Source organism: Phoenix dactylifera, chromosome 4 (assembly GCF_051530095.1).
Source record: "Phoenix dactylifera cultivar Ajwa chromosome 4, Ajwa_hap1_PhDact_Kaust_v1.1, whole genome shotgun sequence".
NCBI lineage: Eukaryota > Viridiplantae > Streptophyta > Magnoliopsida > Arecales > Arecaceae > Phoenix > Phoenix dactylifera.
In genome coordinates, this window is record NC_143193.1 from 52,580,498 (window position 1) to 52,593,570 (window position 13,073).

Genomic DNA, 13,073 nt, shown 5'->3' on the forward strand with positions numbered 1-13,073 from the left:
TGCATAACTTGGTGTATCCTAACGATTTTTTAAAAGATTTAGGGCTGATATGAATAACTCTGTACAATCCAAAAGAGGAAAAAAAAAATACAAATCGGAGCAGATTTATATCCACGGGATTCACCGGAATTTTTTTTTTTTTTACATCGACTACCATGTGCATGGATAAAATCCAACAGAATTAAAACAAATAACACTAGAACACCTCGGTGCCCGTTCAAATGAATCTTTCAATATAATGGACTACGAATGAAGCCACCTAGTCAGCTGCACTGTTTACCATTCTATAGATATGTGGCCTCGGAGAATCTAAAAAAAAAATCTTTCAAACGAGATGTATCATATCTTATAAAAAAAAACTCAGCAAATTTTTTTCTCCTTACATAAATAAGTTGGGAGAGATTTCATTAATTCTATAAAAAACAAAAAACAAAAAAAAAACAAAAACAAAAAAAAACAGATCTCATAGATTAATTCTATAAAATTTGTTACAAATCCTAAGAATCCAACAAAATTATCCAAATAGACTTTTAAAAACTTTTAGCTGGATAATAAAATTTATAAACTGATCTATCCTAATTATATCGTTTATTTTTATTAACATAATTTTAGAGAATGATATTACGTATCACCATATCATAAATTAAATTTTTTTTACAATTAAAACATTTTTAACATCATTTGTTTAGGTATGGCATCCAAAAAATCTTTTGCTTCTCGCAAAATTGTTGATGGATCGGTTGATTTTCCGACAAAATGGGCAATAAATTAATATTTTAAAACAAAATTCAATTATTTTTTAATTGATAATTTGTATTATTTTTTGGTACAAATAACTTGTAATTCCAAGTGTATACGTTCGTGATTCGTACAAATACCGGCCGTTATTTTCTTTATAACAGCGATTCCCAATTACGATGACGCCGAGTACCCTGCCGGACTGCTACAGTCCGTCAGTCCGTCCTTAAGCCGTGCCCATGGCGACGAGGCGGTCCGGCGCCCTCGGCCACCTCCTCTCCTGGCGACTCCTCGATCACCTCCACCCCGACGTCAACCACAACCTCCGCATCCTCCACCGCGGCCTCGCCCTCTGGTCGATGAAGAAGGACCCGGCCCTCGAAGCCGTCCTATCCCGCAACCGCCGCCGGATCGTCAACAACCAGATCAAACACATCCTCCTCCGCGCCCCCAACTACACCGCCACCGTCCGATCCCTACAGAAAAAGTTCAAAACCCTCGACCTCCAGGGCAAAGCCCTCAACTGGCTCCACAAATACCCCTGCTGCTTCGAAACCTTCGCCGACGACGACGGCGAGGTCTACTTCCGGTTCTCCAAGCGCATGGCCGCCCTCATCGACGAGGAGGAGGCCGTCCGGGCCTCGACGGAGCCTGCCATGGCCCGCCGCCTCGCCAAGCTCCTCATGCTCTCTCGCGACCGCCGCCTCAACGTTGTCAAGCTCAACGAGCTCAAGAGAAATTTCGGCCTCCCCGATGACTACATCCTCCGCATCCTCCCCCAATACCCCGACACCTTCCGCGTCGTGAACCGCTACGGCCGCCGGAATTCGATGGAGATCGAGCTCGTCCGGTGGGACCCGGCGCTCGCGGTCTCCGCCGTCGAGGCATTGGCAGCTGAACGGGGGACGGAGCCGCGGTACATCTGCTCGCTGCCGCCGAGCTGGGTGAAAACTCGGGCAAAATTTGACGAATTCAATGATGGCACGCCATACATTTCACCGTATTCCGATAATTGGAAGCAGTCGGAGAAGCGGTCTGTCGGCATCGTCCATGAGCTTCTCTCACTAACACTGTGGAAGAAGGCGTCCATTGTGAAATTGGAGCATTTCAAGAGGGAATTCGGATTGCCGGAGAGGCTGAATTTATTGCTGCTCCAGCAACCGTGCATATTCTATGTGTCGAACCGGTACAAGATATACACGGTGGTCCTCCGGGAGGGGTACAGGGGATCGGAGCTTGTCGAAAAGGATCCATTGGTGGTCGCGAAGGATAACCTTGGAGAATTGATGCAGGAGGGACTTCACGAATATAATAGGAGGCGGCGGTTGGCGAATTTGGAGAAGAGGAGGAAGAGAGGTGAGGTTGAAGTGAGACCGACGAAGGAGGAAGAAGAAGAGGATGAAGAGGAAGCACTGAGACTGCACAGTGCCGAGAAAAGGGAAGAGAGGAAGAGGTTTTATAAAGTTCTTTTTGATGAGAACCCGTGAGCAGATTGATGAAGTAGAGGTATGAATTGCAATGGCAAACTCAATGATTTATACCTGTGATTGGATTCTTCTGTATATGTTGTTTAATTGATCTAAAATTTAAATGAAAAAAATGAGAAGTCATGTTCCATCAATCAAGAAGTCAGTTACATGGATTTTACTTCGCTGATTGTTTGCATCAAAGCCTCAAAGAACATTTCTCCTGAAATAAATAAAATTTTCATGAATTATTGCTCACTATCCAAGACTCCAAATCTTTAATCTCTGCAATTCTTTCTCCTACATCTGAAAATGAGGGAAAGAATCTTTAAAAAAACGCTCTCTGAACTCTGACTTAGCTTCTAATTGCCAGATTGTAGCCTCATTGATCTTTTCATATTGTCTCGGGGGCTTAGTTGTCTGGCATTGTATTGATCTGGGCCAACTTCAATGATCATATCTACTTAAGCTCTCGCTCTCTATTTGTTAGCCTTTCTGTAAATATGATTAATGGCACCATCTGGATGAATCTTACAGTGTAAAACATCATCGGTGGAATCAAACTTCTGGAAGAGTATGTGGGCAAACTTGTAGTGCCCATAAAAGTGAAGGCAGAAAATGTATAATCAAGTATCATTGTATACAAGGGAAGCAAATAAAAGCTTGTGTTTCTTGTTTGTAGAGTTGGTCCTGGACATGGATAACGAGTTAGTTGATATGAGAAAATGTCTATTAGTTCACACGTAAGCCCATCATTGGCAAGCTTACCTTTGTTTAAACAAGTCAAGCTTCAAGTCTAACGTCAGACATACTGCTAACAAAAGAATCTAAGTTGGCAAAAATTAGATCCATTCTATTAACAAAAGTATAAGCAAAACAAAAATGAGAATCTATCATTTGCTTATCTTTTAGTTAGTAGCATGTCTGAAAGTCAGATTTGAAGTCATATTGATTTGAAAATGGGCAAGCACAAAGAAGAAGCTTAATTCCATCAATTTTAGATCATTTTCATGAATCCTACTTTTTCATTGGTCCACAACCAACCTGAGTACCTAATTCTTTGAAACAAGAACTTAGTTAAATGACTGTTTATTGTCTATTCGTCTATTTTGACAACTGATCTTCAATCTATATGCCAGACCCCCCCTCCGTCGTATTGTCGTCACTTGTTTTTATTGCTGTTGTCTAGACAAACAGATGAATACCTTGATTTATCTTCCAATAGCATAAGCCCAAAATTTGTTTAATGCGCTTATTCAAATTCAACCTATCTTGATTCTTCAACAAACCCACTTCGACATGCTAATCTCTACTACACTTTTATGCTCTTGGGCCCTACTAACTGCCCAGCATTTTGCTTCATATCTTTCCCACATGTTAAAACCGTTTTTGAAGTCGATAATTAGTCTCTGTTTTATAATAAATTCACATAAAACTTCTGAAATACATTCCCTGATGCTCCCAGGCCCTGCTCACTGCCCAATATCAGGATCCATTCTGTTAACTTGCCTTTTATCTTGAGATTTCCTACTTAGTTTTTTAAATATAAGATGGTGGCACAAGACTTCCTTAAAGCTGATAAAGATCTTGCTACAATTCATGGCTTCATATTTCTTCTTGATTTTCTATAGATGCTTCTAGTGTTTCTTCATATTTTCTTTTCATTTTATCGGTTTTGGATCTATCAATGACATGTAGTCATTGACTAGAACTTCTCTGCCCCTGTTCTCTATTCCAATTCTTTTAGCTATCTATGTCAAGCAAGTGCTTTCATGGTTAAAATCTTCTCACTCCTTTTCATAGTATTGATTAATAGATTGATAAGAATCATATTCACGTGTCCCATTCTGGCAGAATTCGACTTTGTCTCTCTATTTTTGTTGTTGTACACTATAGTAATAAATGATCTATTACTTGTTTAGTTTTATGATTTACAGTTTAGATTTGTTAATTCAATATGCTTTCATATTTTCACCACTATTATCTGCTAATAAACAATGTTCCCATTTTGTATCATCACTTCCTACAGTTGTTAATGGTGACACTCTACTAGATATTGGATTCCCTTTCCCAATGTTATTCTCTATTAAAATGTTGACAATAAAGTTCAAATAAGAACTGATAAGATAGTAACGAACTAATTTATCCAGTTTCTGATCTTTGATCTTTTACAATGCACTATTCATTTGACCTTTTTAATTAAAATTTTTATGTCACAGATGACACTACATTTCTTCGAATGATATAGCCTTGATAACAAGTAATGGAATGCCCTGAGATGGTTCATTCCACATGCTATTTAAACAATAGGCAAATTTATGAGTATTTTACATCAAATGAAATCATCTTCCTGACTCTACTTGCTGTTGATGACATGCCTTTAAAAATGAGGATTAAATACTGTAGTTGAAGAAGATGGCTCTCTTTTAGATAAATTCCTTCTAAGAGTTTATATACACAGATCAGTGCATTATGATCCTCATAATAACCCTCTTATTCTTTAATTGGATTAGTCAAAAAAGATTAGCAAGTTTTGAGTCTCTTATTTGGTCTTAGTAAACATTATCTGGTTGTTCTTGCCTTGGAAAACTGTTATTGGGGTAGGCTGCTTATTGGTTCTTATTGGTTCATTTTGTTTCGCTCTCCATTGTCCCATTCATGGTAGCTTTCAAAGAATTGAGATTTAACTGAACATTTTACTTATATTGGTCATTGTCACCTAACGAATTTTTTCTTGGTTTGATGGGAATTGATGGTACTAAATTTCTGGTGCTCAGTTAATGTCATCTTTGCATTTCTTCCTTAACATTGCAAATTAACTTCCACGACACTACTGAGATCCATTATGTCTAAATGCTGTGAAGCTGGTGCAAATATGAATCAGTAGCAAAACACTAAATTTAGATCACTTGCTGTTTCCAATTTTTGTTACAATTCTAAGAGGTAATCAAATACAAGTCATGATTGAATGGTCCAAAATTGAGGACTCAAGAATTGTGACTTAGAATGTTAACTTTTATGTCATGTATTTTTTTTTTCAGAAAATTAGGGATGGGAAGTGGAGTGGAGAACTCCATGCAAGATGTGGGCAAGGAACTAAACAAATATTTGTACCAAAAAGCAACTCAACAAATATGTGAATTGCTGCCTCCAGGAGGTGTGGGGTTCTTGATTCCTTAAAGTCTGGCCAGGAAGCTTCAAGGGAGACACGAGCAATTCATATTTGTATTCCTCCTGTGAGTATGCAACAGTGCAAACATCTGTTGCTCCCAAAGCAGAGAGACGGCTTGACTTGAGAAAACAATGGAGGTGGAACTTTCAAAAGAACCAAAATTCTTTTGTTAGCTTAGAATTTCAGAATCATCTCTTGTTATCAGTCGGGTTTTGCAGAACTCAAAGTTATGTACTGAAGGGTGGTTGGTTGTAATGTTTGTCTTTTAAAAGCCTGTTCTTTTGACCGGCTACCATTTAGAAACCAAGAAATGAGTTTCTATGTTATATGTTCCTGTTCTCATGCTGGCTTCCAATGAAGGCTTCCAGGGGGGTCATGAATTGCTTATTCAAGAGTTGAAAAGGATAATCATTTTCTTGTATGGCCAAGGTAAAAGGTTGAGAACAACAATTGAAAGGTGAAATTTCAATTATAAATTTCAACTATAATTGAGACTTGATTCAAATGTCTGTCTTGAAATGGAAATTTGAGAAATAGTGAATAAGTGAGTCTGCTAATGGTGATCTGGATTGCTGGATTAAACTAATAATGTTAATTTTATCTTTATCGCAATGCGAGCTCCCTGGGTGTTGCTCTACTTAAGATGTTCGACTCCCACCACTTCCCCCTTATTAAAATTTTCCCTCTCCTTTTGCTGAAGTGCTCTTGTTGTTTCGTTAGATTTGTTTCCATTGAAGACTGTTGGTCTTTGGGACAATGTAGAACCCTCCACGCTTGGAACAACACCTACTGGCCGAGCACTTTAATATCTTATTCAAGTCACAGTGTCATGCATAATATTTGTTATTTTTTAGGAATATCATATTTACAAATTGTCATTGTCTTTTAGTAACATTATAGAGTTTGCTTTCTCCTTTGATCATCTGTTTCAGGGCTGTAAATTGATAAGCATTCCATGTCACTCTACCACAACGATGTGCACTTTCTAATTACATTGGCAGTCTCTAAAATACAAGATAGACAAAAGAGTGTACAAGATTTTCTATTTGAGACCTATGGGTGCAAGTGTGCAGGTCTGCATGTTGAAGTTTATATTGCACATGCTAAGCTTATCAGACCAACTCTGCTGAAATTTTGGATATCTTAGTGGTATATTGAAAGAAATATTGCAAGTACTGGAAAGATTAGCTGCTTGCAATAGAATCCAAGAACAGTACTCAGAAATCTAAAAATACTTCATTATATTCACATAAAGCTGTAACCGTACATTCGTACTAGAATTGTATGAATCATCTATTTAGAAAAAAAAAACTACAATCATATCTTCCACGGTGTGTGGTGCAACCACTTTCTTCTTAAAAAAAAAAGGGTTGCCACTGTATAAATAAAAGTGCGCATTTGCCCCCCTTTCCTTGAAAGGTTTGGCAATTAGGAAGGTCTGCCTACTTCCTCCACCTGGGATTGCGCTAAAAACTGAGCGTGTTTTGAGAAAAGTCAGGCAGGCCGCAGATGCCTGACAAGTTTTCTGTACATATTATCTTCAAAATGGAAGAAGTCTGTACAACATTTTTTTTCTTTTCAATTTTATGGAGTTCTAAATTTTGAAATGCCAGAATATCTGGCATCTTAATACATGACTCCTGCACTCCAGGGATCAAAAGAAATCAGAATAGGTATTGAAATAGAATGGGAATTGATCAATTGAAAGATGGGGAATTGAAATTGATGTGGGGTCGGAACCCCGACACTAGCCCGCACACCGGGCGAGCAGGGAAAGCATCCGCGTCCTCGCCGAGGTATTGTCCGCTCTGGGATTGCCGCTTCGGGTCTGCGGGAGGTCGCCCAGGGCCGTGGCCCAATGACAGTCCCGAGCCCTGACGGCGCGGGGGTCCGCGGAGGTTGCCCCCTACCCTCACGGTTTTGTCCCGCAAAAGGGCCCTCGGTGAGAAGAGGTGTTTGCACCCCCCATTTAAGGCACAGACCTTTCCGCTGATTACCCGATGTGGGACTAAACTGGGAACCCCATCCCACAACACAGCCCCCCAGCGGGAAGGTCTGTGCGTGGCCGGGGCCCTTCCTCTAGCGCCAACTGATGTGGGATCGGAACCCCGACACCAGCCCGCACACCGGGCGAGCAGGAAAAGCATCCGCGTCCTCGCCGAGGTATTGTCCGCCCTGGGATTGCCGCTTCGGGTCTGCGGGAGGTCGCCCAGGGCCGTGGCCCAATGACAGTCCCGAGCCCTGACGGCGCGGGGGTCCGCGGAGGTTGCCCCCTACCCTCATGGTTTTGTCCCACAAAAGGGCCCTCGGTGAGAAGAGGTGTTTGCACCCCCCATTTAAGGCACAGACCTTTCCGCTGATTACCCGATGTGGGACTAAACTGGGAACCCCATCCCACAACAGAAATCATGATTCCCATTCCAGTGTTTAGAGAAGAAGTGGAGGGATGCAAGAAAAATAGCACTTCAATCTCAATATTTAACTAAACTAATTATATATCAGAATATAATCAATTCATTATTATTTTAAAATATCATTAGCTAAGTGATAGAAGTATTTTATACTAATGGTCGCTATCATTCTTTTTGGTATTTTTTGATTATTGTGCATAATTTGTCCTTGTTATCTTCTATTTTCCTGTTTTTATTAATTATTTTTATTTTATTTATACTTCATATTTGTTTAAGTTTAAAATTTTATGTCAATTTTAATATTATTTATATTTTTCTTCGAATTTTACTACTTTGTTTTTTACTTTTTAATTGACATATTATGTTTTATTGATTATTTTACTTAAGTTTTAATTCTTAGTTTGATATATTATTTAATACTATTTGATAATTTATAATTTGATTTGTATTATATTTATTTAAAATGTATTGCATCATGTTTGTTTGCTTGCAGTAAATTTTTAAGTAACAATCGATACAATATTATAATGCACACAACTGGTATAATATTATAGTATTATATTTTTAAAATATGATATTAATTATTATTTTATATTATAAAATATTATAGATCAGATCATTATCAACTAAATTATTTATTTTTATTTTTACAGGAATGCCCATTTCTCTTGTGTAAAAGCAGAATTGCTATTCCTTCAAGAATGAAGGAATTATGATTCCAAATAAAGTGTAATTCTATTTTTTACTAGCGCAGCTAATATAGCAATTAGGCCAAAGTTGTAATCTCCTATTCATTCCAATGCTCGATTCAGTGAACCAAAGTTGTGATTTGCATGGGCCTATAGTAAATCTGAATATTTTTTTTAGTTTTCCTAAATTTATTCAGTCAAATAACTTTTTGAGCATTTGAACAAAGGCCCAATGATATAATTGGCATTTCAGAAAACTGAAAACACTTGGCACTTAATCGATTTTAATCAGATTGAGATTATTGGTGAAAGAGAGATCGAATAAGTTTATGTGAGTGAAGAGGAATGGCTATTATTTGAGATAATTTTTTTAAAAATATTTAGATTAGAATTATTCAAGACCTTCGTATGGTCATATTCTCTCCAGGTGTTCCAGCCATCCCGCCGGTTCTTTCGTGAGAAGGTCAGCGGCCGCGAACGTTGGGTTCATACACGGCAACGCCAACTCCGAGTTTTTATATAAAATAAAGACCAGGAGGCCGATTCCACCAACCAAATCAGACAACAGAGCACTCTTCTTCTCCACCTCTCCTCCTCTCCCTCGACACAGATTTCGCTCATTAAAGGTAATGATCTTTCCTTTCCCCTTTCTATATTTTTTATTGGATCAATTCATCAATCCTTTGCTGATGCAACTTTTAGTTTGAGATCAAGATCTTGCACTTTTTTCTTTTCTTTTCTTTTCTCCTTTTTTGCCTTTTTACATTTTGATGTTGCTTTTAGATTCTTAGAGCTCAAAGGTTAATAATTTATCTCTCTCTATCTCTTTTTTTTCGCTTTTGTTTCTTGCTGCAATACTGTTCTATAAATCTTCTAAAAGTTAATATTTCTCCAAGAGTTTTTTTTTTTTTTTTTGATTTCTTATCCTCCTCGGGATTTTTATTCTGAAAATACATAGGAAGCTTCAGGACTCTATTTGTAGTTTAATTTTTTGGTTGAAGGATTTTTTTTTATTTACTTGAATTTAGTGCCAATGCTTAGGATTGGTTGTGTAGATTGTATATTTGGATTTCCTCTCTTTTTTTTTGGTGCGCTAATAGATATGATAATAGCGTTAGATCTTGGACCTATCTACTTTCTTCTTACATAAGAAAAGAGATCTACTGTAGGATTCTTGTTTTGAATAATAGATTCACCTATTACTATAGTGGAGATGCAAACTATAAGGTTTCTCTCAGGACTGGGGCTGAAAAAGAATTGAAATATCTTCTAGTGTACTCTTCAATTTGTGGTTTTTATCGGTACTTTCCAATCCAGTTTTAGTTGATTTAGCAGCTACCATTGATGGACAAATGTAAATGCTATGATTTTCTGATTAGAATCATGTGTTTATTGTTTGGTTGTTTATCTATACATCTCTTGGACATCCACTCTTTAATTTTCCCTTAATGCTTTTCGCTATTAGAAATATGAGTGAAGAAAATGGGAGCCCTGCTACCGAGAAGCGCCCTGTTCCACGGCTGAATGAAAGGATTCTCTCATCCTTGTCAAGGAGATCAGTCGCTGCGCATCCTTGGCACGATCTTGAAATAGGTACTCACCTCAACATAATCTTGATTACCTGCCATTTGATTTCAATGGCATCTGATCAGCGAACAGCAGATGAGTGACCGTGTGGTTTGCATGCAGGTCCTGGAGCTCCTTCTGTTTTCAATGTGGTAAGTTTACTTTTTATAAGCTTTTTATGATCCATTTTTAATTTCATGCCCCGAGAAAAGCTTCTTGGAGCACAACCACCACCATTTCCAGTTAAGAATGTTCCATATTCTAAATCGATAATAACTATAGTTTGATGAAGCTTAATCCCTCATTCAGATTTTAAATGCATAATGTGATATGACAAACATGAGTTGGTTCCACTCCTCTTCTAAATCAGTACTCTGAAAGAGAGTGAATGCTTCATGATTCTTTTTTCCTGCTCATCTGGTATAGGTTGTGGAGATAACAAAAGGAAGTAAAGTTAAATACGAACTTGACAAGAAGACAGGACTGATTAAGGTGTGTAAATGCTGCCATTTACATCATTTAATTTTCCTGAGATCTGCAAGGCATGATAGAGTAGCAGGCATAATAAAAGGGGGTTCTTTCTTTCTGCTGGGATAACTATGAATGATTAGAATCGAATTGTATACTTCATCATTATGCTTTTCATATCATTCATCATTCTTTTTCTTCCTGATGATTATCTTACAATTTTCAACATTGGCCCCAGGTTGATAGGATCTTGTATTCATCAGTAGTGTATCCTCATAACTATGGTTTCATTCCTCGAACACTTTGTGAAGACAATGATCCAATGGATGTTTTGATCCTCATGCAGGTGACCTGATAACTTCGAATATGTACTAACTGACCACTTGCTTTTGTGGTTTATAAGATAAATTTATGGTTTTAATGCATTGCTTGTTTTGTGTTCCTTGCCTCCTGTATCCTATACAACAAACAGCATCTTTTTTTCCCCCCTAAATCTTCTTCTCAGATGCACCTCAAGATGATTCTAAGTAACCATAAGGATCTTTAAGCAGAAGGTCAAAAGTACTAATAAGTTGCCCTTCCAATACTTTGAACAGGAACCAGTCCTTCCTGGTTGCTTTCTTCGAGCCAGGGCGATTGGACTCATGCCCATGATTGACCAAGTATTATTTCATAAGAGGAAGTTTTATTATTCATTTATTCATTTTCCTACTCCGAGGATCATGCTCTTTGGTTTTGTTGAACAGGGAGAGAAAGATGATAAAATCATTGCAGTGTGCGCCGATGATCCTGAGTACCGCCACTACAATGAACTCTCAGAGCTCTCTCCTCATCGTCTTGCTGAAATAAAGCGCTTCTTTGAAGACTGTATCCTGTTTTACTTCCTGCCTAAAGCTTTCATATTGCTTAACTTATGAAGATATGATTTTTTTTTTCTATTTACTCGTTGTCAATAATGCTGGGGGCAGTGCTGTGCTGTAGCTCAGTTGCTCCATGAGGATAGGATAAATGTACAGATCATTAACAGCATCCTTGACCAAGTTCAGACAAAAAGAATGAGAATAAAGAGGTTGCTGTCAATGAGTTCTTGCCTGCAAATACTGCTGTTGAGGCCATCCAATACTCCATGTAAGTTTGTTTCAACTATTGCATGCATTTGTTTTCTGAAACATAAACTTACATATTTGTTGTGAATATTAATGTGCCAGAACCGCATATAAGGTCCTAATGCAACACATTATATAGGCTAGTGTTTTGTGATTGTCATCATTCATAAAATATGTATGTGTTTTTGCAATATTCCTCTGCTGATTATACTCTCTGGTGGGTATGGTTGCAGGGATCTCTATGCTCAGTACATCATGCAGAGCCTAAGGCGTTAGACTTGTTTTGTCTGGCTATAATTGTGAGCAGAGACGCATATGTTATTTGTTCTAAATCAGCGATTTCAAGTTTTGCTGCATGAATTAACTGTGCATGCTAAGAAGACGCTATTTTTTTGTTAGCCATTCGATGATGTACTCTGTTGCTTGATTGTTTTATGATATCAACTATTCATTTTAAGCTGTTTGGATTGACATCATGGATTCATTTATGGCTAAATAAATTGAGCTTCTTATATGTATGAATTATACTTGGAAATCATATTCATAAACTTCTCTTACTAATCAGAATTGTTAGTTTTCGACTTTTTCAAGGCGCAGGTAACATAGCAACAACTGAAGTTGCTTGATAGAAACCTTTTGGTAATTCTGTCATTGCATGCAAAAGGAATGGATCATTCCTAAGTGAGAGTTAATAATTGTTCTAATTTGGTCTCTCAACAAGAGTTCAGACCATTCCATGGAAGCTAATATTTCTCAGAGTATTTTAGCTACCGGCCTTTAAATGTGATTCACTATGTCAAGACATACAGTCAAAACTACAAATTGCTTCATGGAAACTGAAGTTACATCAATTATCATAATTTTCTACAGAGCTCTCAGTGTTAGTGAGCCCTCCCAATGGTAGCTACCAGATCATACAAAAAACTGAAAAAGTGGCTCCTAAGTCGAACAAGACAGATCGGTAACGCCATGCATCCCTGTCTCTTTTTTCTGAAAACTCCAAACCTGATCCAAATTGAATGGGTCTGAAAAACTCTTGACTAGATTCTGATCAGTTAACGGTCTTGACAGAATTAAGTCATTTTTGAGTCCAATATAATCTTTATGTTTCTCAAACTAGAATGGCAGCAATGGATGTCAGTTAGCTACCGATATGTTCTCAAGCTAGGAGTTGATGTGCTTGTATCATATATAGATAATAAGTGGTTGATATTTCCTCTCTTATGATCATAGACTTTCATTCTTCCACTTAAAACAACCTAGTAACCTGGCCTCTAGTTTTGAACCAAAGATTAAAACGACTGCCATCATGATATTAGAATGACTTATACTGTTTTCAGATCCCTCCATAATATTATAAATATATAATATAATGGACAACATAACAAAAAGCATAGTTGTTATTTGCATTTTTATTGTTCTTCCAAATAAATAATATATTTTTGAATAAAAGGAGG

At 37.6% G+C, this 13,073-nt stretch overlaps 2 protein-coding genes across 3 annotated transcripts; both read left to right on the plus strand.

Annotated features, from left to right (window-relative positions):
- Positions 1-922: 922 nt before the first annotated feature.
- LOC103701375 (Ubiquitin carboxyl-terminal hydrolase family protein) lies at positions 923-5,716 on the plus strand. Its single transcript, XM_008783414.6, has 2 exons — positions 923-2,244; positions 5,246-5,716. The coding sequence occupies exon 1, from the start codon at positions 978-980 to the stop codon at positions 2,223-2,225; it is 1,248 nt and encodes a 415-aa protein (XP_008781636.3). The 5' UTR covers positions 923-977; the 3' UTR covers positions 2,226-2,244; positions 5,246-5,716.
- Positions 5,717-8,975: 3,259 nt separating this feature from the next.
- On the plus strand, positions 8,976-12,154 carry LOC103701206 (soluble inorganic pyrophosphatase). Of its 2 annotated transcripts, XM_008783185.5 has the most exons (9): positions 8,976-9,102; positions 9,942-10,069; positions 10,166-10,194; positions 10,469-10,534; positions 10,749-10,856; positions 11,107-11,172; positions 11,257-11,377; positions 11,557-11,638; positions 11,850-12,154. In XM_008783185.5, the coding sequence occupies exons 2-9, from the start codon at positions 9,946-9,948 to the stop codon at positions 11,890-11,892; spliced, it is 639 nt and encodes a 212-aa protein (XP_008781407.1). In that variant the 5' UTR covers positions 8,976-9,102; positions 9,942-9,945; the 3' UTR covers positions 11,893-12,154. The 2 variants fall into 2 exon arrangements, with proteins under 2 accessions (XP_008781407.1, XP_008781408.1); XM_008783186.5 differs by lacking the exon at positions 10,749-10,856.
- The last annotated feature ends 919 nt before the right edge of the window (positions 12,155-13,073 follow it).